At 41.3% G+C, this 26,153-nt stretch overlaps 3 protein-coding genes and 1 non-coding gene across 4 annotated transcripts in view; 3 read left to right on the top strand and 1 right to left on the bottom strand.

Annotated features, from left to right (window-relative positions):
* Positions 1 to 4,097: 4,097 nt before the first annotated feature.
* TRNAS-GCU (transfer RNA serine (anticodon GCU)) lies at positions 4,098 to 4,179 on the top strand. The gene has a single exon. It is a non-coding gene; the product is annotated as a tRNA-Ser (tRNA).
* An 8,028-nt stretch (positions 4,180 to 12,207) lies between these two features.
* LOC6635183 (huntingtin-interacting protein K) lies at positions 12,208 to 12,937 on the top strand. Its single transcript, XM_002058346.4, has 3 exons — positions 12,208 to 12,502; positions 12,563 to 12,670; positions 12,735 to 12,937. The coding sequence occupies exons 1-3, from the start codon at positions 12,329 to 12,331 to the stop codon at positions 12,831 to 12,833; spliced, it is 381 nt and encodes a 126-aa protein (XP_002058382.1). The 5' UTR covers positions 12,208 to 12,328; the 3' UTR covers positions 12,834 to 12,937.
* Positions 12,938 to 13,532: 595 nt separating this feature from the next.
* LOC6635184 (dnaJ homolog subfamily B member 12) lies at positions 13,533 to 15,325 on the bottom strand. The gene is made up of 6 exons (XM_002058347.4): positions 14,838 to 15,325; positions 14,609 to 14,780; positions 14,150 to 14,549; positions 13,979 to 14,091; positions 13,761 to 13,924; positions 13,533 to 13,692 (listed from the first exon to the last, which is right to left on the bottom strand). The coding sequence occupies exons 1-6, from the start codon at positions 14,968 to 14,970 to the stop codon at positions 13,580 to 13,582; spliced, it is 1,095 nt and encodes a 364-aa protein (XP_002058383.1). The 5' UTR covers positions 14,971 to 15,325; the 3' UTR covers positions 13,533 to 13,579.
* Positions 15,326 to 15,623: 298 nt separating this feature from the next.
* Positions 15,624 to 26,153, top strand: part of rdx (BTB/POZ and MATH domain-containing protein rdx) — a 95,696-nt gene continuing 85,166 nt past the window's right edge. Inside the window, exons 1-2 of the mRNA XM_015169408.3 lie at positions 15,624 to 16,066; positions 17,032 to 17,138. The gene's annotated coding sequence lies outside the window, so the exon portion shown is untranslated. The remainder of the gene's footprint in view (positions 16,067 to 17,031; positions 17,139 to 26,153) is intronic.

Here is a 26,153-nt window from a genome sequence, read left to right on the forward strand (position 1 = left end):
CAGCCCATACCATAAGAGCTGGGAAGCTGAAATTATCGATGTAGTTATGTGATGAAAGCACAGACGGGGTTTCGGAAAATTCTCGAAAAGTGCATTCCTCCTTGGTGGAAATGGAGGTCAAAGGTTTGGTGGGTGGCGTTTCGGGTTCAAATTTATTGCCAATACGTGTTTCACACTTTTTACAGAATACATTCTTACTCGGTGGAAAATTATATACAAATATTTTTTGGGCGAAGTGTTAAGCTTGCATATATGGTATATGGATGCCTGTTTGTAGATACATGCAAACATGTATGAATACCTGTTCGGATACCTACAATCATGTACATATGCATACACGTATAAGTACGTATAAACGTACATACATAAATATGCATACATACATACATACATACACACACACACATACATACATACATACATACATACATACATACATACATACATACATACATACATACATACATACATACATACATACATACATACATACATACATACATACATACATACATACATACATACATAAATACATACATACATACATACATACATACATACATACATACATACATACATACATACATACATACATACATACATACATACATACCTACATACCTACATACCTACATACCTACATACCTACATACCTACATACCTACATACCTACATACCTACATACCTACATACCTACATACCTACATACCTACATACCTACATACCTACATACCTACATACCTACATACCTACGCCTCCAGCTCCGCCCCCTTGGTGCTCCTCCTCCGGCTCCTCAGCTTCCAGCGTTGAAGCCGCCTGCGCCTAATTCATAGGTGAAGCCTGCAGGCCTTACTTACATTTTTGAGAATCGAGGAGGAGAGCAGCTTTAATAAATACGTTTTCTTATTCAAACTTGCCTCGCAACAAGTACATACATACATACGTACATACATACATACATACATACATACATACATACATACATACATACATACATACATACATACATACATACATACATACATACATACATACATACATACATACATACATACATACATACATACATACATACATACATACATACATACATACCTACATACCTACATACCTACATACCTACATACCTACATACCTACATACCTACATACCTACATACCTACATACCTACATACCTACATACCTACGCCTCCAGCTCCGCCCCCTTGGTGCTCCTCCTCCGGCTCCTCAGCTTCCAGCGTTGAAGCCGCCTGCGCCTAATTCATAGGTGAAGCCTGCAGGCCTTACTTACATTTTTGAGAATCGAGGAGGAGAGCAGCTTTAATAAATACGTTTTCTTATTCAAACTTGCCTCGCAACAAGTACATACATACATACGTACATACATACATACATACATACATACATACATACATACATACATACATACATACATACATACATACATACATACATACATACATACATACATACATACATACATACATGCATACATACCTACATACCTACATACCTACATACCTACATACCTACATACCTACATACCTACATACCTACATACCTACGCCTCCAGCTCCGCCCCCTTGGTGCTCCTCCTCCGGCTCCTCAGCTTCCAGCGTTGAAGCCGCCTGCGCCTAATTCATAGGTGAAGCCTGCAGGCCTTACTTACATTTTTGAGAATCGAGGAGGAGAGCAGCTTTAATAAATACGTTTTCTTATTCAAACTTGCCTCGCAACAAGTCAAATTGGTCTGCTATTGGTATAGAAGACAACTGACATGCATGCATACATACATATATACGCACACACATAAATACACACACGCACAAACATACACACACACCTCATAGACACTATTTATACAATTGGTCAAATCTCATCAGATTTTTGCTAGATCAAATTGGAAATTAAATATGGCGGTATTATATTTGGTCGATGCATAGATGCATACAAACACACAATTTAAAACATTTTTACTAAAATTAAGATAAAACTTCTTGATTTATACATTGGCTCTTTAAAAATGTATCTTTTTTTTTAAAGGGCTTTTGATTAAAAAATTTAGAATTTAATTAGTTTTAAATATGACAAGCGCAAAATCTCACCGCGTAATAGATTATAACAAGCTTGTATATTTTATTTATAAGCGTTTTTTTTGCTTTCGCAAATGGAATCCAGATCAGACGATGTCAGTAATCATTTCCACGGCAACCAATAGCCAAATAGCCACTAAAAGGCTTAGATAATCCATTAGTGCCAAAGGGCCAGGCCAAAAGGTACAACACGCTGCGCGAAAAGGTCAGGAGGCGGTGTCAGGACAACGTTGAGTCCTTTACCCCACCAAAAAAAAAAAAACAGTACTTGTGCGTGCGGGTGCGTCTGTCTCTGTGTGTGCGTCTGCCTGTGTGTGTTCGTGTGTGTGTATCGCTGTCGATGTCGGCACAGCAATTTGTACAAGTCAAACTCGTTGGCGCCAAAAGTCTACGGCGCTGGCATTAGCAAAAGAAAAGCCATGCAAGAGATGAAAATCCGTTTAAAAAAGTGCCGAACGTGCCAAAGGTATCGTCCTACCGCCCCTCCCCCCGCGCTAACCCACAAGGCGAACCCCCTGGATGATAATTTATGGCCCTGAAAACTTTGCGTACAGAAGTTTTTCGCCTTTTTTTCTAGCGTAACTTTGCCATGTTGCGCGGCGTTTGCGATTTTTAATTCTTGTGCTAAATTGTTTAAAAATGTTTTAGAAGAATTCTGCAAAATGCGAACAACTTTTACCTCACCCACCGCCGCCCGCACGGCTCGCTGCCAAGAATCTTTCGTGCCGCGTTTTGGCAGCTGCAACTCTGCTGCTAACAAAGTTTGCGGCATGTTGACCACTTTGTCGCCGGCTGGAGATAGTTTTTTACAGAAATTTTCCCAACTTCCGCTTCAGTGTCGATGCAATTTGTATTAGCAAAGTTTTGCGCAAGGAATTTCGCAGTGCACACAAAGTATCCTCGAGGGCTGTAAATTTCCAAATGCTCGAACGGACGGAGGCTGATTTATGGTCAATTAGCGCGGCGCTTAACCGAACCTGTCGCTGCCCCATCACCGGTCACAGATGCAAATGCAGATGCAGATTTCACAGATATAGATACAGATAAAAATTTTACAGAAGCAGATACAAATAAAGATACCGACACAGATACAGTAACAGATACAGATGCAGATATAACAGATACAGATACAGCTTTTACAGATACATCCATAATCCCCCCGCAACGCCTTGGCAGCACATTCATCAAAACTCTTTCGGCACTTTGTTTTTTATGCGTTACGACTTTTATGTGCGACGTTTAGTACCAGCTCCGGTTTGGGCAGGAGTGAAGGATGGGCCATAAAACCATTTAAGCCGATGCCGCTGCCGACGCCTTTTCGATTTTATGCCCAGTTAACCAGATAGTGTGCTGCCAGGGGCGGACATCCAACTGATCATAAAACTACACGCGCCCTCCATAAAAAGCGCCAAAGTCAATTTCAGGATGATTTTTAACTTCATCTTTGCTCTCCAGGAGCCTGGAAAGTTCTTTAAGCCATTTTATGAGTTAACAAGTTTTTTGAGTTAACTTTAATACGGTTAAAATTAATTCAAATTGATTCTTGCGGTTGCGAGAGGCGGGCACTGTTTGAGGTATAATTTGCAACTAAGAATCGGGAATTTTTATAAAATATTCTAAATTATTGTAGTATATTTTATATTATTTATATATATTATTATATTAATTATTTAAATAATAATAATAATATTAGTATTTAGAATATGGAAAGGTCGCCAAAACCAGTAACAACTTTATTATTTTATTTTGGTTCGCATATTAAAATAATATAACTAAAGATCTAAAGGTAAGTAATGCTCGAATCAGCAATAACATCTATCTATTTTGCCTCTCGCTCTTTATCAACTTTGTTTTCAGCTGTTTATCTTTCTCTATAAACTGGAAACTAGCACAAAATTCAAAAGTCAGCAAAAATTTGGCAAGTTATGAAAGTTAACTTATTTAACTTAACTTACGAATCAGCTCAAAGCTTAAGTTAAGCAATTTGACGATGAAGTTCAAAGCGACGAGGTGGCCGAGAGGTTAAGGCGTTGGACTGCTAATCCAATGTGCTCTGCACGCGTGGGTTCGAATCCCATCCTCGTCGAGCGTGTTTTTTGTTTTATTATATTTTTTGCTTTTTTAAATGGCTACATTCCTGGCACCTGGCTAAATCAATTGCCAACAAGCTTTCGAGCTATATATGGCCAATTGGACTGGAAGCCAAGAACTGTGGCCTCTGGCACAGAATTCGTTGATAAAATTGGAAAAGGCGCTGGCCGGAAATGTCAAATAGTTTTCTGTGAGCAAATGCCACACAGTGCCGCATTTCACTTGCCCACAGCACTTTACCCCACTTGTGGCCAAAAATAAAAGTCTTCGCGCTGCAAATTTTTGCAAATTTCGTGCTCAGAAAAGATGAAAAAAAAGGACGAGAAAATGTTAGCGAAATGAATTGGATTGAATGGAAATCGTAGGCGATAAAAATAAATCTTTGCAAGTGCGCAGCGCGGCGCCGCCAACAGCTGACAAGATGAAGGGATGAAGGGCGATGTATTGTAGCAGGGAGGGGGGGATGGAATGATGAAATTGAAAAACTACACGAGTTGACGGCTGGCGCAGTCCAATGCCCGAAGAGGGGGTTGTGTTAGCTGCAGCCAGCGCCATAAGTCATACAATGTGCGTTATCCTTGGCGTCTGCAGGATATTGTGTCCTAGCCGCGCCTTCCAGCACAGCACAGCAGCTCATTCAATATGCAAATGCTGCTCAATTGCGCTTGTCTTTCATTTTTATGCGCCGCTCGGCTTCAAATCCTTTAAAGTCACCACCCACTTGGAGAGGGGAGAGAGGGGGGCAGCACTCATCAGAGAACTTTGGAAATCTTCTAGACACCAAACAGTTCTCCTCTGAAGACTTCCCATTGCCATCAATTTTTATGCGTTTTCTATCGATGGCCATTTTGACCGACTTCATAAAAAAGTTTACGATATCAACAAATTTTTTGAGTAAAAACTATAAATACACACCACACATCGACTGAATGGACTCTTGTTGTCCTTAAGTTCTCCCTCTATCTCTTTACTTGCTTGGCAACTGTAAACTGACCCCAAGTGTTGATGACATGGACATGCTGACAGTTGGATGGTAAAACGAATTTAAATTGATTATTTATGTCAAATGGATTCATATATGATGTACTTATTGTTTTTATGATGATGTGGGATGTAATGATTATCATATTAAGCTATACTCATTATTATTATTATAAATAATAGTAGTTGTCCGATTAGGTTGATTTTATGAGAATCGCATAGAAATGCGATACAAAGGAAAGAGAAGAAAATCAGTATGTGAGCTGTAGTCGGAAAGGATTAAAGGGAGGCATAGGAAACTGAAATAAAAAATGTTTAGAAAGGGCCAGAGAGAGAGAGAGAGAGAGAGAGAGAGAGAGAGTGAGAGAGTGAGAGAGAGTGAGTAAGAGAGCGGGAGAAAGGGGTAGAGAAAGAAACGGGAAAAAGCGAGTGAGAAAGACTGAGAGAAAAGGTGATAAATGTCTGTCAGAGAGAAAAATCAAGAGTTTCTCTGTGGAAGTAGAGAAAAAGACGGATTATATTTCTTTATATACATATGTATTAATAAATAAATTTGTATCTTTAAAGCATGCGTTTGTAGGTTATGCGTGCCCGTCAAGGTCACATACTAACCTGATCCGAAATTCAATCATACGACACGCTGGCATTTACGAAGCATTAATACATATCTTTTTTATTCCTTTACATAGCCTGCGGCGCTTGCCACACGCTTGAGCTGGGCACATGTATGCCTTCCACATGTACACAGATTCCAGCATGACTCCAGCCCAACTGACCTGACTGACCAGGGGCTGGGCGTGGAGCTAAGTCTGTGTCTGGCTTTGGGCATGGGTCTAGGTTTGGGCCTGGGCAACCAACTGTGCGGCTATCGAGCGAGCTCTGATTGAATAATCGTGCGCCATGTCGGCAGTGGAACAAATCGTGTCTAATAGACTGATTAATATCGCAAGATTTCCAGTTCAAGTCCAGCGAACAGCCCCCGAACTCTGCCCCCCTTCTCCCAAGACCAACCCAGACTTTTTGCCCAGTTCAATCTGCTCTGCCGCATGTAACATGATTCATGTGGATTAAATGTGCTCAAATTGATTGATTGCTCAAATGATGTATGGTCATTAGATGGTTTCTATTTTTTTTCGCAGTCAAGCACCTGTCACCTCTTCTCATCTCACTCTCTCGCTCTCTGTCTTTCTTTCTCTCTCTCGCTTCGAGCAACTGCTTAGCCGCACTTTTAATTAGTTTGAGCTAAGCGAAAAACGCAATTTTCAGCATTTTCTTCGACTTTTTTCTTTCACATTTCTTCTTCTTCGTCACACATCAAATTGATTTCTAGCGATGCAGAAATAAATTCGGGCCGTTTCAGTTAATATGGCTTCGCTAAAAGCAGCATAAAAATTAGAAATAAAATGATATATATTCACGGATATCCGCAAGTGCTCAACCCCAACAAAACGAAGAAAGACGCACAAAAGTATGCGCAAGTTTTTTTTATACTTTATTATCATATCCAACCCCACCTCCAACCCTTCCCCTAAGTATCCCTGCCCCTTTTAAGGATACACCTTCTGAGTGGAGTACGGCGGATGCGTAGTCGGTTATAAAGAAGAAATATTACACATTACGCCAAATTGTGGAGACTGTCAGGCGACAATAATAACGTTTAGAGTTAAGTGTACGTATGTGCTGGTCGCCAGAGGGTGGGGGTGGTCGTGGGGGAGGGGGCTTGTCTACAGACAATAGATAGACAGTTTTATTGTAGCCGGGCTGTAAAGTGTACGAAAATATACGCTCCATATTCAAGGGGCAGCTTGAGGGGGACACATTCTAGCCAAAGTGCAACAGCTCATTGATAAGAAAATGATCCAAAGTGCATTTAAGATATGCAATGGCAGGGGTTATAAGCGACGGTAGGGGCAAGGGGTAGTGCTAAAGTTTTCACACTCGGAGAAAAGGGAAAAATAATTTTTACATAACAAAAACTATTTGAGAATGTTGGCGCTCTTTTTTCACTCTTAAATTTAACATATATTTTTTTCAAACTAATTTATTTTAGTTTTTCGTTCCGAAAGTTTTTTTTAAAAGTTTTTTCACACTTCATTACAAAAAGTATTTGAGAATGTACTCTATTACGACTTTTTTAATTAATACTTATTTATGCAACTAATTTATTTATGCTTTTCTTGCTCAATTTATAAAATACCCCGACTTTAAATAAAAAAGTAATTTTTATATCACACAAATTATTTAATAATTATAATGTTCTACTAAATATAATAATAAAATTAATAATAATAAAATCATAATTAATAATTAATTTTTTTGTATGTAATTGATTTAAGTTTATTTCATACAAAATTTATCAAATGCCAATGGCAAGTACTCGGACCTGTAGGACTTTTGTAGTCCATTGAGGCATAATATAATTTATTCTGCAAACATCTTATATATGAGCGCAGCCAGGCCCCCGAATGTCGGACAGTGCGCCATTAGGTAAGTCCACTAAATGGCCGATTTAAGTCGAGGAGCAGCTGGAGTCGAGGAGTTGGATTCCTTACAGGCAAATAAATATTTATTGCGCGCTCAAGAGCAAGAAATCAAAGTGCCGGGCAAAAGGCAAAGGCATGCGGAAAACTTGGCCCGAAGCCACCCTCCCCCGCTCCCAAATGGGCGAAGGTACACGGTAGGATGTGGCGCCTGGGTGCTCAGCGAGTCGCACAGCTAAGGACACTAATAAAATATTGAACGGGCCATCGATAAGAGAAAGAAGGAGTTGGCCCCAAAACTCAAAAGCGGTAGGCAAAGGGAGGAAGAGCGAGGGGGAAGGACGTCAACAAACCTTGCGGACGAAATTTCTCCAGAAGTAGGGAAGCGCTTACGAAGGATGGCAAAGATGACGATTAAAACAAATTTCCACGACAACCTGGCGCCGTTTAGCCAAAGCGGAAGGAAGCGAAATTGTTAAACGCAAAACTTGCTAAAATGCCAGCAGGAGGTGGGCGAAGGGGGCGGGGGGCGAGAGGGGGATGGCACACTCAAAAGCGGAAGAAAGGACTTTACGATTGCACCTTCTCCGTGTGTGTGTGTGTGTGTGAATGTGGGAAAGGGGAGAGGGTGGAGGGAGGCAGAACTTGGCAACTTGCAGACAACTTTTAAATGAATGAGCAGCGCTTCCGTTGAATGCGTTTCACTGTGTCCAGCGTGTCCTTTGTGTGTGTGTGTATGTCCCTCCGTGTGTGTGTCCTGCTCCTGCCAAGCATGACAATGCCGATGGCGATGTCGAGTGGCGGCCACTTGCCAATTGCGATTATGGTTTATGTACAGTGCGCGATAAAGGTCGTCAATAGGTCGCCGGGCACACACAACATCCTCTTCTGGCATCCTTTCATCGCGGGCAAGGAGCAAGTTTCTTGTAACGGTTACAGTTGCGAACTTTTGTTTGACCAATCGAGCGCCATTTTTAATGGCTCAATTATTTTTGGACAATTTGCGAATAAAGCAAAGTTTGCCAGGACATCGTAAGGACAGCCCGCATTCTACCCGCAGCTAAAGCTTGTACCACATTCAAGCTCGCGTGTTATTAGCCTAATTGAGTTGCCGGGCAATTATGCCATGCGATGGCTTAAAGCGGGATATGTACAGATTTCTGGGGATTCCTGGGCATTCGTTTTCCTTGCATTTAATGCACAGTTGCGTGCCTCGTCCTGTTCTTGAAAATTGCATTTTCTTCATTTATTTGCTATGCAAATTTATTTATTGACTGCATGTCGAATGGGGAAATGGCCAAAATGGCATTGACGCAGCCCAGCTGGCCAACAAGCGGAGGACATGCAACAAGGCTGCAAATACAAATCGATTGTCTGACCCCCCCCCCCCTCCATATCCCCTCCCCTTCCTCCCACACGTGCGTGCATGTGGCACGTATCCGTTGCATCCTTCAATGAACTGGAGGCGGGCGGGCAGAATCAGAGCTTCATTCTGAGGTCCAATTCGAAATGAGATTTTACAAATTTGCTCAATGAAAATTCTGGCGAAGTGAAATTATTGAGCTGCAGCTGCAAATGGCTTTAATCAATGCAATAATTGAGTTAAGTCCACAAATAGATGCAATTCCTAAGAAGAACAGCTGAGCAATTTATTTATGGACCTATTGGAGTTGCAGAGAAACTATATATAGTATATGGAAAGAGATCAATGTTGGGAACAGGGAAATTATCCCAATTAAGGCCACTTCTAAAGAGACATAAATTGGATATATAAATATATATATAAATAAATAATAAATACATTTTATTTTTAGTATAAATTAAAAAATAATAATAATCAATTAATCAATAAATGTTACATTCAATTATTCTATACAGACATAGGTCGAAATTTCCCACTCCCTCTAGGTAAATTTGGGACATCGGTCGTTATTTCCCAGTCCCATAACTTGGTTAGATCTAATCCGATTTTCCTCTAAATCAATTTGTCATCAAAATCTGGCAACATAGTTTTTGGTCAAAATTCATGTAAAAAATGAACCCCAAAATATTCTATAACGACATAGGTCGAAAATTCCCAGTACCAGAAATCGGTCAAATCTCATCAGATTTCTATAAAGTTTCGCTTTTTGTTTCGTGAGTTGGCCCCTAAATCTGGCAGCAGTGTTTTTTGGTAAAAATGTATGTAAAAGTTATACTCTCAAATATCCCATATAAACAAAATGTGCCACTTATTCTTGTACTCAACTGACCTTCTCAGCCACAGTGCGAGTCAATCCTGCCAATACCCTGCAAGCCACTTTAACCACGCGGCGAAACAAATGTCAAAACATGAAATTAACCCGCACAGGCAAACAAAGATAAATTCCGCCCTACCGTAATCCCAACCCCCACTTCCTCCTCCCCAACCCACACTCCTCGCACTCCCTTCCGACAGGGCAATAAAAAACAATGCAACTCAATTGGAGCACGCGGCCAAATGCCGTCGCTGACGAATGGCAACCCTGCTAGAGTCTGTTACCCCACCCCCACACGCATGCTCTGCCCCCGAACCCCCTTTAGCTGCGGCTGCCATCTATTTCGAGGAATGCAAAAGCCAAAATTTACTGTGTGAATTCGGGCGTTCAGTGGCACATGCAAAATGAAAGTGGAAATAGAAAAGGAAGTGGAAATGGTTGTGGAAATGGCGCCTGAAAATATGCAGTGCGGCGAGGCCAAAACCACAATGAGCCCCAAAATTGCCAACATAATTTATGTGCATGTGCATGCCTATGTGTGCGTGTGCGTGAGTGTGTTTGGACTCTGCCATTGCTAATTAGCGGCATAATTTAATTCCCAATTGGCAATTGGCAACGCAGCGCAGAGCTGAGCGTCGACATCAGGCATGATTCCAATTGGAAGCAGGCCCTGGCAATGGTTACAAGCATTTTAAATGAGCGGCCTGTTGCTCCAAACACACACACACACACACACACACACACACACACACACACACACACAAACAAACACACGTACACCAATATATACATACACTCAGAGAAATAAATATACTCTAATTTCTAGTATGTAGATATCAGACCAATAAAAGTTCTTGAATTAGGCTTTAAATTAAATAAATAAATACAATTATTTAAGAAAATAATTAGTATTCTTACTACAAGAATTTACATACCAATTGAAAATAAAATTTCCCATTAGTAATAATTATTTGTATTATTAATAATAAATAATGAAATTCTTAAAACAAGAGCTAAAGAGCGCGTTTCGAACTTGGCTTGGATTTCGACAACGCTTGAACATGATTCATGATTAGTATTTTCTTCAAGTGTATGCAAAGCAATATGTTTGCCTCATGTGCTGGCACACGGCGACAAACAAATTTTTTTGGCTGCGAGCGTGTCCTGCATGGGAAATGACGCCCAGAGCCAGGGCCAGAGCCCCATTTGGAGGCTTCTCCAGCTGCTGCAACAACGGTTAAAGCCAAGCAAAAATCGCTGACGAGTGACGCCGAAGGGTAATCGAATTAAATTAAAATTGCAACTGACACACACAGATACACACACACACACACACACTATCACACATATGCTCCCGCCATGCGTGGGGCATTACACTAACAAATGATGTTGACCGCCCGTGGGTCGAGCTGTTAATTAATCTTGATTTTCAAGCGAGAGTGCGAGTCGCTTGCGTCAAAGTGACAATTAAATTAATCATGATGGCAAACGATTATGTCAACAGGAGAAGCTGGACATACAGCAGGACATCGAGCAGGACATGGAGCAGGACGCCCGCAGCGCGCCGACGACTAGGAAGCAAGGCTGTCGGATTTGGGTTCACCGCTTGCCCCAGAATCTCATTATGTCTGCTATAAAACTTATAATTAACATTTTGACCGCAACAAAATTCGCAGCAGCTACATTCCGTGCAAACTAGGCAAGAGTTATGGGAGCTTCAACAAAAAAAAAAGTGTATTAAGATATAAAAAACTGCATTTGACCGCAAGCAAGTGTAAACTTTATGTTAGAGATATTTTTAATTAGTTTTGTGGTTTTACATTTCATGCTCTTAATTTAAGGGCATATAGAAAGGGTATTCAAATTGATGCTTTAAAGATCGGTTATAAATTTAAATTTAATTTAAATATATTTCAATATGTTAAGACCAAATGAATCAACATTCAGAAATAGAGATGACACGAACCGAAACGGCACGCATCTCTACATAGTTTTGTCTACACATTTTTTGCTCTGTTCAATTTTGTAGGAAATCCGCTAAAAACAAATTAAGAATTTATTTTATTTTTCAAATGCCCAAGTTTTTTTCTTTTAAAAAATTCCTTAAATGCCATTGTTGCTGCTCTGAAAACATAAGAAATTTAACTATTTACATGTCGAACGAGAAAAATTGGCGCGTACCCAACTCTACACAAAATTCAAAATCATTGACAAGAGCAACAAAACTTAGATATGAATATAGCCAATACACACACCATCGCTTTTGCTGTCATGCAATGAATTTGTTTCGTTAAGTTTTATGTTCGCTGTGAAATGTGTCGGTCAGTCGATTAATAACACTGCAGCAACTTGTAGTGTTGCAAAAACAAAAAAAGAAACACTCGCACGAGGCTACAAAGCAAAATTAAATATAAATCACTAAATTGAAACAAAACGGCGAAATAGAATGGCGGAAACAGAGCCAGAGGTTGAGGTCAATGGCACCGAGGTCGAGGAGGATGGCCAGGACGAGGACATCAAGCAAAAGAAGCAAACGCGTCACGACGGCGGCGCCGCCGACCTGGAACGTGTGACAGACTACGCGGAGGAGAAGGAAATCTCGGCTGCAAATATCTCGAGCGTACGCAAGAGTCAAATATTAATGGCAAACTAATTTTAAATGGAAATTGTTAACTTTCAGGCCGTGGAACAGTTTGGCAATCAGCGCAGCAAAGAAAACGAGATGCGAGTGGCCAAGGAGAAGGAGCTGCAAAAGGTGCAGGTGAAGAAGGAGGACATCGAACTGATCGTGAGTATAAACCATGACCACTTACCCATGTAATGATCCAACAAAACACGCCCCTCTCCTGTAGATGAACGAACTGCTCGTGAGCAAGGCCCAGGCCGAGAAGGTACTGCGGGAACAGAGCGGCGATGTGGTGGCCGCCCTGGAGGCCATCATCAGCAATTGAGTCGCCGGCCCACCCAGCCTGGACACGCCGTCTCCTTTACTTAGCATAACACTGCTTTATTTGTACATTTATAACTAGTAAAGAAAAAAAAAGAGAAAACCTGATTGTATCGCGTCCTTTCGACCATGTCCAAGATGTCATCCGGAAACAGTTTGATTTTAAACTAACTTACAAATATCCAGACTTAATTTGTGCTCTAGATAATTAGATCATTTTATCCTTGCTGCTCCACAGACGCCTTTTCCATTAAAAAGGTTTTCCATTTGGTTTATTATATTTAAAGTATTTATTTAGAACACTATCCATTGTGTTGACTTCTCTCTGGTCTTGGTAAAACCTTTGAGAATTTGACTAACGAACCAGCACGTACAGTGAAAGCTCTCTAAACGGACAGCTTCTCCAGAAAGAGTTTTCATTGTATGCCGTCAATTTTATATATGAATGAAAATAATTGTCTAGCTAGCAAAAAACCCGAAATTGACATTTGGATATTGCTTTAGTTAAGAATTTCAGATGCACATTTCCGCAGACATTTTCAAAGTCGGCTGTTTCTCATTAAATCTATGCATAAATATTTTGAGTTTGATTTGATGTGGTGTCTCGTGTAAAAAAGGCATAAACTATAACAAATTATTTTTAAACAAAACTCATTTTATAACAACTAGGCAGACAAAAACTAGAACCAAAACGAAAAAATGGTTAAATCACGTTTAAATTTCATTGCGAGCGTATTGCGGATATTGAAATCATGTGATTAAATACTTTTGCAGGTTCTCGCATGACGGCGTATTAATGTTCTGAGCCTTCCGATACAGATCCCGGTCACCAAACGTGCGAGCCTTGGCCAGCATCGAGTCGCCTGCAAAGCAGACATTTAAGATTACAAATTCAATTTATAAAAGTTAAATGGATGGAAGCGATAATTACGATAGTTTCGCTCTCGACTGCAAGAGTGCTTCAAATGATTGATAAAATCTTCCTCCACCGATTCCTCGAGACGTGCCACCGAGCCCTGATATTCCGAATAGAAGTTGTCCTTGACGTAATACGGAATCTTCAGGCCGTTTGTTTCGCGCTTCACAGAGTATTTACTAGCAAATAAATTTGTTTAAATCAAGAAAATAGATCAAATAAGTAAAACTCACTGCGAGGGCGTCAGACTGTACATGGGATCCGATATGAAGAAGGAGGACATCATGGACAGGCCGATGAGCAGTAAAATGGGCAGCAAGTTGATCAAGGCAGAGGAATTGTTGGTCTGCAAGCATCGATTTAAATGTATTTAATAATTTGTTTCATTTATTAGCTTTTCTTACGTCTCTCTCCTCGCGCGCATGCTGACGGCGTCGCTGCTGCCGCATGTAGACATTCTGCTGAGAGAAGCCGCCGTTGAAGAACATGTTGAAGAGTTCCTCAGGACTGATGTCGGCCTGGAAGCCGCCGTAATCATTGTAGTGCTGGCCATGTCCATGGTGTCCGCCTCTGTTGCCGTGTCCGCTTTGCGACTCATTGATGCCATATAGATCGTAATTCTTTCGCTTTTCGACATCGGTCAAAACGCCAGCAGCATTGCTCAAAGTTTTGAATGCCTCGACAGCACCGGGCGCCTTGTTCTTGTCCGGATGCAGCTGCAGGGCGAGCTTCTTGTACGCCTTTTTAATCTCCGAATCAGTGGCCGCCTTAGTCACGCCCAGCACTTCATAGTAGTCCTTGCATCTACAGGAGACATTATTGAGTTAAGAAAATCAAATTGTACAAAGGCTATGCATACACACTTTTTAACTTTTCGCACCGACTCCAGCTGATCGTTCGTGTACTCTGGTGCATGGCTCCTAGAATCCGAGTTAACACGCTTTCGCGGACCAGTGTCCGCATCTGCGCCTGCAGCGGGACGCTCTTTGCCATTGCCGGCATTACCAGGCGCGCTTTTCACTTTCGTCAGCAGCTCTAAAAGGGTTGTCGATTTACAATTAAAATTATTGAGAAAAAATTTACTACACTCACGCTTTGCCTTCTCCGTGGGGTAAAGTCTTTCCGCTTTTAGGAGCAGCTTTTCCGCCTTTTCGGTCCTCCCCTCGGCATATGCCTGCTCAGCCATATCGATGCATCGCTGCGCCTCATCTTTGTTGCCATCCATGGCTGCTGCAGTTGTTCTCCGCCGCTGTGAATGTTGCTTGTTCGACACGTAAGTACGTGGTCAAGGGGCACTATGCAATTGCAATAGTTGGGATCTGTGCGTGTATTGGTATACTACATACACGACGATTTTTGGAGCTCGCACTAAAACACACACACACACAGAGCCTGCCGTGGTCTTTAGCAGTTTTTTTTTTTGCCACTAATTATTTGTTTAATCTAGGAGTGCACATGAGCTGCCTGGCCACTTAATAACCCAGTTTTTTTATTTTTATATATATTAACTAGACGGCCAGCTCAGCTCTCTAATTTAATTGATTTTACTGCGTTTCGTTGACTTTTTCATCACTTTGCAAAAGGACTTATCGATCTATCGCCTTGCCACCATAATCTATCGGCCTGGACGTAAGGTGAAAAGCGCTCAGTTAAGCACACTGACTCGAAATTATTTTATTGCGAAAAATTTAAAATTGATGGACACATTCCGTGTATATATCCTTTTTGTTAAATTGGTAATCTTAATGTTCATAAGCATTAGTTAATGATTCGATAACTTCTAGTTGGCTTTGACAGCTGGTTTCAGGGCTGCTTTTACCAATAGTGTTGCCAGATCGCTGTGGTGCGCCCACTCACATTTACATTTGCCGTACGTAAGTGTGTGTGTGTGTGTGTGTTTGTGAGCGCCGCAGCATGGAATGAAAAGCGCAGCGCGTTCGCTGGCTTAATTCGTCTCGTATTTATTTATAATATAAAAATAATAATAGAAGGCGCACAGAATCTGCGATGCAATAATCCCAAATACCGCGTAGCAAGAATATAGTCAAGTGCAGTGCAATAACCGATGCATTTCGGCCCATCGTCACCGTCGTCGTCGTCGTCGTCGTTGTCGTTGTCATCGAACGTGTGTGCGTGTGTGGCGCAGTTTATACAAGTTGGCCTGAAAAAAAGTGAAAGAAGCAATATCGCCATATTGTGTTGTGTACTAAAATCTATATAATTTCGTCAACAAAACAAATGCTCAGCTAATTTTCGTATTGCGTCGACTTATGTAAATCGAATTGACGGTACGCAATCAAGAAAAATAACTATCTACAAAGGTGCGTATGTATGACTCTTTGGGTGTATTGATGCATACATGTGCATATATACGAATAGGCAAAACTACTACTACACACTTGCATGCAAGCGCGTGTGTGTGTGTGTTTTCGGAAAATGCAGCAATCCAATCTTTGTCTCCATGCTCTGTGGTCATGCGAATTGATTAATGCGCCCCTTGTCTGTTGCACGGATTGATTGTTTATATTATTTCAATATATATCGAGCACAAAATTGGAAAATACAATTTAATCGATATTAATAAATATATATCGATAGGCAACAGGGCAATGTCTGGCAAACTGTTTACATTTTCACCGTTTCGTTTTATACGGAATATATTATATTTTGTGTTAAAATGTATTATGCATTAAATATGACATTAGGTGTATTTTTGATGCTCGTTCACATATAACTGCAATGGGTATTATCTATTAACATTGCTTTTTTGAAACGCTTTAGAAATGCAATTTTGATGCATCTCAGCTAATAGACCTACAGAAAATATGACCTTTTAAATTAGGCTTAAAATATTCATTATTTATTATTATTTCGGTTAATGGGGTCAAATGAAATAAGTATTCGTCTATTTAGTTATTGTGTTTTAGAGTTTTGGGCTCTTGGAACTTTGTAATGGGTATTTCGTTGTCGAACACTCTCGACTCGCGTATTTTCGGCTGATTTACTTTTGTTTTTTTTTTTATACCGAAACTTTTTAAATTCCGAGGAGAGTGAATGCAACACACAAAGGGAACAACAACAACAACGGTAAAAAGTCAAAGACCGATTTGCGCATTTTTAATTCGTTAATTTTGTATTTTTATGCAAAGGCAAAGTAAATGCATGCGTCGTATACGATGGAAAGCACTTGCAATGGCTTTTTCCATTTCAGTCGATGTGCACTTCTGATTCGTATTTAAATTAATATCTATTTCTAAATGAATATCTATATTTAATTTGTTTACAGACCCCGATCGCTGTTGCTTTTGTTCTGATTGCTGCTTACACAACAAGCTACATACAAATTAGGTTGCTCGGTTTCTGGACAGCGCTGGCTGTCAACAGTTAAAGAAGGTGAGTTATCTAATATTCGGAAAGGGAAGTAGCATAGTTTAAATGTAAGTTTGATTACGCCGGCTATCGATTTCTTTCGGCCGGCCAAATGAGTTGTCCGCCCAAGGGAGGTTTTACTGTAGTTTATTTTTGCGCCGAGCTACATTTTAGACGCCTTGCTATATTAAGCCTTGCTATGGGTGGACCTTGAGTTCCATCATCTCAAATCTAAGCAGTTTTCTAACTATAAAATAATCCTTTCTCCCTCTGTTGGAGGAGTTCTCGTTACGCGGCGACAGCTGAGAGCGAAAACATAAAAAGCTCAACCGCAAAAACAAACAAAGACAGAGGCAAACGCAAAGGTAGCGGCAACAATGAACAACACACGCGCGCACACACACTGCCAGCCAAAAAGCCAAGAAAAAAGCTCCCTCAGTCGTCAGCTGCTGCGCGTAGCGTGAAGTTTATGTGCTTTCCTCTCGCTGTTTCGCAGAACGCGTCTAACACAGTCGAAACAATTTGGCTCAAAACTAAAAACTACAAACTACTACGCGTAATCCGTTGTGGAAGAAACTGATTTCGGTTTGCCAAGGTGTGTAAAGGTCGGGCGTCGCTTAACGTTTTCAATCAATTTGTAACTGCCGGCCATAGCGTGACCCGAACGCGCGTGCTTTACCATTGCTGTATAACTGTGACCTTAATTTAAACAAATAATATCAGAAGCCAAATACAAGCAAGCTTCAAACAACAAACACGCGCAATTAAACACTAAAAGCGAACGAGCAGAGAGCTTTACAACAACAACAACAAGAGCACTATGAGAACTACATAGATAACTTCCTCAATCTGGCAACGACCACTTTGCAGTACTCTTGAATTTTTGGTCGTTTGAGGTCATTCTTCAAGTACGCACTGGCAACAAGACAACAATAAAATAACAACAACAACAATTGATGCTTGGCTACATAAAATTTATTACCTCATTGGAGACAAGCGGCTTTAACGAATCGCACTCAAGAGTAATTTCTTGCTCTCTTCTAATCTCAGTGACGCAAATGAACAGTTTCATTCTTATAGAATATTGCTAACAGAAATTAGTATAAAAAATTCCGCCGCATCAAAGTTGTTTGCTTAGAAGCGTTGCCAGGTTTGTGCAAATTTTTTAACAAAATAAAATAAATGCTTGCCAACAGTAATAGCCATTGCAGTCAGCATTGAAATTCTCAAGCTGGTTCTCTCTCTTAATGTATATGTGTGTGTATGTTCTTGCGTATGTATGTATGTGTGTATGTACGTACGTAAATATGTCTTATTCTATTCGTCTCACTCGCACACACAACACATGTTTTGATTTTGCCTTGCTGGCCGTGCAAAGTAAAATGCAATTAAAAACATGTGCGCCACTATTTTGTTTATTGTTTATAAATGAGCGCACTTATTGAAGCTCAGCTGCGCGCTCACTCACAAATTCACTCGCTCGTTCGCGCTCTTCCAATTTGCACTATTTCTCTCGCTGAGGTTATGCTCAGCGCTCAATAGTCAAACAGACGAAACACCCACCGCTATTTACTGCTATCAAACGACCCTCGCCGGTGCAGGTTTTTTGCCTCGTTGCTCGTGAGCAAGTGAGTGAGCGAGAGAGTGTGAGTGAGTGGCGGGTGGCGGCAGAGTAAGCGAGTGAGCGCATGAGTTTCTGTGCAAAGTCAAAAGTAAACGCAAGCTTTTTATTGCTGCGCAGGTTTTTGGCTTTTCGATGTGCTTTAGCTTTTTTTGTATACACACGTACGCTACATATGTGTATATACCCACACACACACAATCACGCACACGCACACATTGAAGTCAATTCGACTGATATAGGAAGAACCTTGTGTACTCTCATGACTATGGAATGGAATTTCGTTAGTAGTTTTTCCCTCTCTTCTTGTTTGCACTTCTCAATGCTGCCCGCTGTGGCCGTTGTTGCTTCTGCTGTGATTACTACACATTCAGACTCACACTCACATTCCCATTCACATTACGTTTTGTTTGAGTGCACTGTGCACCTATTCTAAAATCGCATGCAAAGATGCCCAAAAGACCGTCCATTTACTGCCCCATGGGGTAATGTGAAGGTGCTCATCTGTACATTTGCTCATCTGGCCTGGGTGTCAATGTTGACCTCGCTGTGCCCGGTGCACAGTTATTGATTTTCTTTGTATGCCCTTGCAAAAGATATTATCCTTTTTTTACCACTTGTGTAACGTGGAGGAGACATCTCCGACTCTATAGAGTATATATGTACATTCATAATCAACCGAACCAAAATAAACGCAAATTAATTTTAGCACTGTTTGTTATACATTTGTATAACGGTATAATTTACCGCACATCTGATAGACGTAAGCAAGGGTATTAAAGCTTTGGCATCCAAAAGTTTTGCTGTTCCCTGTTTATTTTTTTTTTTTGCTTTCGAGGCTTTTCTCAATCCCTTTGCCGGGCCATGTGCTCATGAACAAAGCGAGGAGGAGGGGCCAGCATTGTAGAGTCAGCAATTTTTGCTGCCGTTGTTCTTGTTCTTGTTGTTGCCGTTGTTATTGTTGTACTTGTTGTTACTGTGACCGTTACCGTTGCCTTGTTTAATTTCGTTGCTTATCACACAATGCTGATAAGTTGGCTCGCTTCTTTTTTTTTCTGTTTCGAATCATATTTTTGCTGTTGTTTTTGCTTTTTTTTTGTCGATGGCATTGAACATTGCTTTCTGGTTTCTTCACCCTTCTTTTATACATATACAGACATATACATCTACATATTTATATTCATATGTATATGTGTATTTGTTATGTGTGCTTTTTGCTGCTGCTGCTTTGGCTTTGGCTTTTTGCTTTGTTGCTTTGTTGCTCTTTGACAATTTCACGCACAAATATCACGTAGCCGGGAGTATCAGCTTGGCTTTAATATGGTGACACACGTACTCCCCGAATTGACTGTGATAAATTTGATGTGTGCTTTTTTCACTTTTACTCCCCCTTGTCGTTGTTGTCATTGTGATGATTGTTATTTGATCAAAGCTTTTCCGCTTAGGACCAAAGCGTTTTCTAAGGCTTCATGTGTATATATCTGTTTGTATATATATGTTTGTTCAGCATGAATATGACGCTCATTTGAATGACAAGCAAATAAACATAAAAAACAAAAACCACTTCTAAAATTGGAAACCAAGAAAATTGGCAGCAAATTGGCAAGAATTTAACTTTGAAAATTCCTCATAATATTAAATAGTGCGGTGAACTACAAATTTATAAAAAAAATTACTAAATCTGACGCAACAAGTTCTGGATTTGTTTTTGTGCTGGTCGCTGGTCAAAGAAAATCTTTCAAAGTGGATGCAATTGCGCTGCCTCTCGGAGGGCTTTCTCATGTTAGAATGGCCTTAGCCAGGTAAGATAACGGACATCCACCTGCATGTTAACTATGAAACCCTAGAGCGGACATATAAACTTTTATATCGAATATTTTTTACTAATCTTTCAAAACAGCAGCAAGAATTCTCGAAATACATAACGACAAATATTTGTACTTGGATACTTTTTAAATTGTGTTTAATCGCTTGAATCTAATAGGAAACATATATTTACACAAGTATGTGTGTCTGTGTGTACTCGAATTCAGGGCCAATGCCGTGCCTAGACGTAATTACCGTTATGCTCTAGCGCAACAACAACAACTACAAAAGCTCATATGACAGATAAATATTTAAATATTACTGACCCCGCTATGGGGCTATGGCTGATCGTTATCATAAAATAAAATAAAACGAAATTTCCTTGCCATGAAAACTCATTGCAACTATTGTAATTGTAATTGCAACCTTAGCGAGAGAGCGAGAGAGAGAGAGAGTGAGAGAGGGAGGCGCGATCGATACACATGCTTACAATCTGTAGATATCGGGGTTATATTTTCCTATAGGGACAAACTACTCTCTCCTGGCTTTGAGTGGCGAACCGAGTTACTTTCACGCCTTGCGATCTGTATTTGTATTTGCATTGAATTTTTTGTCTGGAACTCGATTTCAACTATTTATAGAGAGAAAGTAGACAGCAGTAGCAGCAGCAGAGCAAACACTCGCTCACTATTACATTCACAGCGGAAGAGAGAGCTAGTTAAAGAGAGAGAGAGATGTTCACAAGGCTCGATTGACGGAACGAAGGTGAGAGGATGCCAGTGGCAGTGGGCGTGGTAGTAAATGATGTGGGAGCGGATAGGAGAAGGGGGTGTTGGTGAGTGAAAATGTTATGCGAAGGATGGCGCCACATTTGACGTCGACAGCGGCGAGGAGATGCAAAGAGACAATGATTGTTGATGATATTTATAATGCTGCCGCTCTTTGTAAATGTGTGTGTGTGTGCGTTTACGTGTGTGTGTGTGCGTGTGTGCACTAGGAAGTAAGCAAGCTTTTGTAATTCTGTGCAAATGTGTGGCTCTTGTTGTTATTGTTGTTGTTGTTGTTGCCATTGCTAAGGTTTTTGTAATTACAAATACACGAACATACTTGAACATATGCTTGTATGTATTTATATGCATGTATAGATACCTAGACATCAGCACGTGTTCACGTCTCTGCTGTAATCATAGGTTACAAATGCGCGTTATGTTATTGTTGTTGTACATAAAGTTAATTTATACGATAAGGTCGTTTTGCTCTACGGTTTTGCGTAATTTGCCTTTGATAATTTTCAATGAGATTTAAGTGCACAGCACATACACCATGAATTTATTAAATATGACAGAAAGAAAGTAAACATGCATATTTAAAATATTTTTTATAATCTACTTGTTGTAAACTACGACTCACAAGTCTCACACTTTTACTATTTCCGTATTAAACATTCTGAAGTCAGAAAATGTTCAATTTGTTTCTCAAAAATGTAGCAATATCTCAAGGTATGACTTGCATTATCAGATTTCCAGGGCATTGTTAACGACATACAAACATTCAGCTTATCGCTGTGACACCTCTCAGCGTGTATTGTCCAAGGTTGCGTCAGCTGTCACCTATTGACACGTTGAAAACTTTTAGGGTATCTGCTGTGTAGGCAGGGCTATAAATAGCGGTGGTTATCACAACAGGCCAATGACAAGATAGGCAAGCCAAAATGCCCCCCCCCCCCCCCCCTCTCCTATCTTTCTCTCTCTGCCCTTCCGCCTAACAGCGACGGTTTGTAAGCGTGCGTGTATCGATTGTGATTTCGGATTGGGTATATGACCTCTCTCGTATATTTACATGCACTTAACGAAAAGCGTTAAACGCAAACACAATTACAGTTAGAACTTGGTTGGCAGGCAACAAGTTGAAATATTTATTTAAATGCAACCGGGCACAAAGCGGCGCAAACAAATGCTAAATAAAATAATACTGTAAAACAATGCATTGCGAAAAAGGAGGTGGAGGCTAAAAGCAGACAGCGCGACAAAACGCAGCAGCAGCAGCAGCAGCAACGACAAAAATGCAGGCGACTGCGACGTCGGCAGCGCCGTGACAGAGGCGTTGGCGGTGCCGTGCCGTAAACATAACATAATGCTGCTGCGCTGCGCTCGCTTAGCCTCGTTACAAGCGGTCGCGTCAGCCGCGCCCTCGGCAACGCCAACGCTAAACGTAGAGGCGGCAGCAGCAGCGGCATCGGCAGCGGCATCGGCAGCGGCAGTTCAGTTGCCCTCCATGCGGCCACAAATCTTGGCGGCGAATTCGTCACCAGGTGGCAACTTACAGCTGACGTCGGTGCCAACGTCGACGCTAGCAGCGTGTACTACTTTTGTTTTCATTGAAAACGTTTTCTGTAATATGTTTGTGGTATGCTGACGTCGGCGTCGCTGCTCGCTGTTCGCTGCTCACATGGTCACTGAGCTTTGCTGAGCAACGGCTGACACTTATTTAAACAGCAGAGGCAGCCGCCACCTCTGTACGTACGTGTGTGTATGTGTGTGAGTGTGTGAGCTGGGGGAGCTTGCACGACAACGTCAGCGTTACGTTTGGCGCTCTGCTTCGCTCTGCGCTGCGTTGCGCGTTGCGTTGCGTTACGTTGCCACGCTCGTTTGTTTTGGGTTGTATTGACCTTCTTCAAAAGTAGGTAACCTCATTTCTCATTTATCGTATACAACTTACATGCTGCCGCTGCTGCTGCTGCTGCTGCTGTCTGCTGCTGCTGCTGCTGCCTCATACGCAGGCGGGGAGGCGTGTTCGATTTCTTGGCAATTGTCTGTCATTCAAGTCGTACGCACAGTGCGCGTCATTGTTTGACCAACGCATTTGTAATTTTCACACTCCCGGCGAGTGTTAAACATAATGTAATTTGTCATGCAGCCCGACAGGGCAGCGAATGGGGGTGAGAGGGAAGGCATGAGAGAGAGTTAAGGGGAGTGAGTGCCAGGCTATTGAAATTGAAAAGACAACTGGGTAACAAACCGATTCGATTAGATCGATTAGATCGATTAGATCTTGCAAAAATAAGTACTGGATCACACTTACTTGTTTTCAGGCTGATCGAACGCTAATTAAACTTTCGCCTTTACAACATAAGATATAAATAGTTATCTATTTATAAATCGAGTTTAATGAATTTAGGCAATAATTTTGTAGTTTGTTGTCGGTTGAAACACAAGTAGATTCATTCCTCATTTTATCCACGTTTTTGCAGGGAATCGCCTTGTTTTTAAGCTGATCGAAAGCTTATCAAACTTTTGCGTTCTATGCTCAAAATATAAATAGTTATCTATTTACAAATGTAGTTTTCAAATGTCAACTTTTCGTCCTTCATAACAATAAATCTTTAAAGATTAGTTTGTAGTTTCATTCCACATATTTTCCACGTTTGCACTTGGAATCGCCTAAAGCAAAATCACAAATTGTGCAAAATGCAACTTTCTTGTTTCAATTAAGTAGGACTATATAGTTTTATAGATATTTAGACATATCAGACAGCTGTGTAAATTAAGGTGTGAGCTCACGGCTGCCGCTTCCTGGTTTGGTGCTGACGTCACAGTTCGCTTGGTGCTGTGCTCCGTGTTTCTCTTGGTCCACATAAACATTTGTACGTTAATTGTTGCACTTGGAAATAGTGTCTCAGCTTGCCCCGTGCCCCGCGCAACCCAAGCCATGTTTGCTTTGTGCGTGCATAAACATTCAACATTTCACGTTCGTCAGCTGCTGCGCCGCTGTCGGCGTCGCTGTCGGCATCGTCGTCGTGAGTCTCGTTTACTATTGACACCATTAATGCTGCTATGCTGCCCCAATGTAGGTCAATTGCGCGCTAATTGCCCCGCACTCGGCTAGATGAGGGGCAGAGAGGGGCATAGCGGGGTCTCTCAATGTTGCCGCTGAATGATTGACGCTGCCGACGTCGGCGTCAGCGCTGGCAGTAGCAGCAGCTTGACCTTTTGGGCAGCAGCAGCAGCTGCCTTTCAAAGAAATTGCGCATATTACGCATACGCCAAGTGCGCCAAAAATGTGTCCAACGAACAGCCTCTTTTCTAACCCCTCCCCCCTTCCCCCTTGCGCCCTGTATTGTTAATGCTGCTGCCTATTGTTTTTTTTTTTGACAGGCTGGCAACTCTGACCCAGTTTCCGCTTTTTAGGCACCGCAATTCAAAACTCAAACTTGGCTTTACTTTGCATGTCATGTCTCCAGAGAGACCCCTCGTCTCCCTCTTCCTCTTCTATAAACACATATATAGTTTTGCATATTTTATGATTTAATCAAAGATATTATACGTACACATACACAGGGCCATCCAGCGGGACTGCTCGACTGCCCCTCTACTCTCTTCCCCGCTGTTGAGGGCAATAAAACAGAAACTTGACCCAATTCTGCCAGCGGCAATCACCAGGCATGAAAACAGCTCGAACCACAGAAATATTGAAAATCTGTGTGCGATGCAGGGCCACAACTCAATAACGGCGGGGGGCTTGATAAAGGGGGGGGGGGGGGGCAGTGTGTGTGTTAAGAACGCTTAAAATTATGGTATTTATTCAATATACAATTGGCTACTTTGGGTCAATTCGATTGGCAAATCCATGGGCAAACATAACTCGAGTGAATCCTTGGGGCCCTTATTGCCTAATTAGAAAGCGTAGTTAATAAAGAAAGTTGAGTGTGCATGGACTCGATGTCCAAGGGAACACGTTAGGAACGAGAAGAGAAATTCGAAGCACAGACTTAGCAAGTAATTTCTATGGCAAGTTAACAATTATAAAAAGAAGAAATCCCCCCTTGTGTTATCCGGAATAGATTCAGAACTCTCGAGTTACATCTGATTCAACATACATTAAAGCTTACATATTATAAATATATTAGGGATTCATCATCGGGTATCACCGATTACTAAGAAGAAATCATTTCCACGCCTTATTCGGATGTATATGCAGCATTCTCGGAAAATATCTAATTAACCTGGCAAGCATATAAACTCCGTAATTCCTTGAACTGGTAGGTTGTTCTTTGACACAGATCTTGCAGGTCGCAGTACAGTAGAGCCCCATTTAGCGCGACATATGTATGTACTTGCCGCATGCCGTTCACAATCTATAAAATTTCATTGACAATTCCGAAACCTTGCCTATAGTTGTTGTTGATGTTGCTTTTGTTGCTGCTCTCAAGTCCGTTCGCACAGGGTTATTACTGTCCGTATTCCCTGCAGCTCCGTACCCTTGTAGTTCCCCCCCGTCAATCACTTAATGCAGTCATTCGCCTAGGGCCAGGGCCGCACACACAAACACACACATAGAGACATGTACCCTACCTCTGGTCGGTTTCTATTCTATTTCGATTTATTCTATTTAGTTTCTGGGTGTTGGGTACATTGTGCCCCCATTTAATTATGATTGCCATTATTAAATATTTTCATTAGCTAGTTGAACGCTTGTTGCTAACTGCAGCCCTCCCACTCAACCCGTCCCCACCGCTTCCATCTCCCCCTCTCGTCCCGGAGAGTGTCTCTGGTTATTCTGGCTTGTAATTGCAACGCTTCGAATACTTTTTGCCTCGTCTGGTTGCCTGTTGT

The sequence above is a fragment of the Drosophila virilis genome, chromosome 2 (assembly GCF_030788295.1).
Source record: "Drosophila virilis strain 15010-1051.87 chromosome 2, Dvir_AGI_RSII-ME, whole genome shotgun sequence".
NCBI lineage: Eukaryota > Metazoa > Arthropoda > Insecta > Diptera > Drosophilidae > Drosophila > Drosophila virilis.

Excerpts from the sequence above, each read along its gene's own strand:
- LOC6635184 (XM_002058347.4), bottom strand. The coding sequence starts at position 14,970 with ATGGATGGCAACAAAGATGAGGCGCAGCGATGCATCGATATGGCTGAG. Across the intron at positions 14,092-14,149 it reads ATGCGCGCGAGGAGAGAGAC|ACCAACAATTCCTCTGCCTT; the intron begins GTAAGAAAAGCT and ends CGATGCTTGCAG. Across the intron at positions 13,693-13,760 it reads CAGTCGAGAGCGAAACTATC|GCGACTCGATGCTGGCCAAG; the intron begins GTAATTATCGCT and ends TCTGCTTTGCAG.
- LOC6635183 (XM_002058346.4), top strand. The coding sequence starts at position 12,329 with ATGGCGGAAACAGAGCCAGAGGTTGAGGTCAATGGCACCGAGGTCGAG. Across the intron at positions 12,503-12,562 it reads CGGCTGCAAATATCTCGAGC|GCCGTGGAACAGTTTGGCAA; the intron begins GTACGCAAGAGT and ends GTTAACTTTCAG. Across the intron at positions 12,671-12,734 it reads AGGAGGACATCGAACTGATC|ATGAACGAACTGCTCGTGAG; the intron begins GTGAGTATAAAC and ends CCTCTCCTGTAG.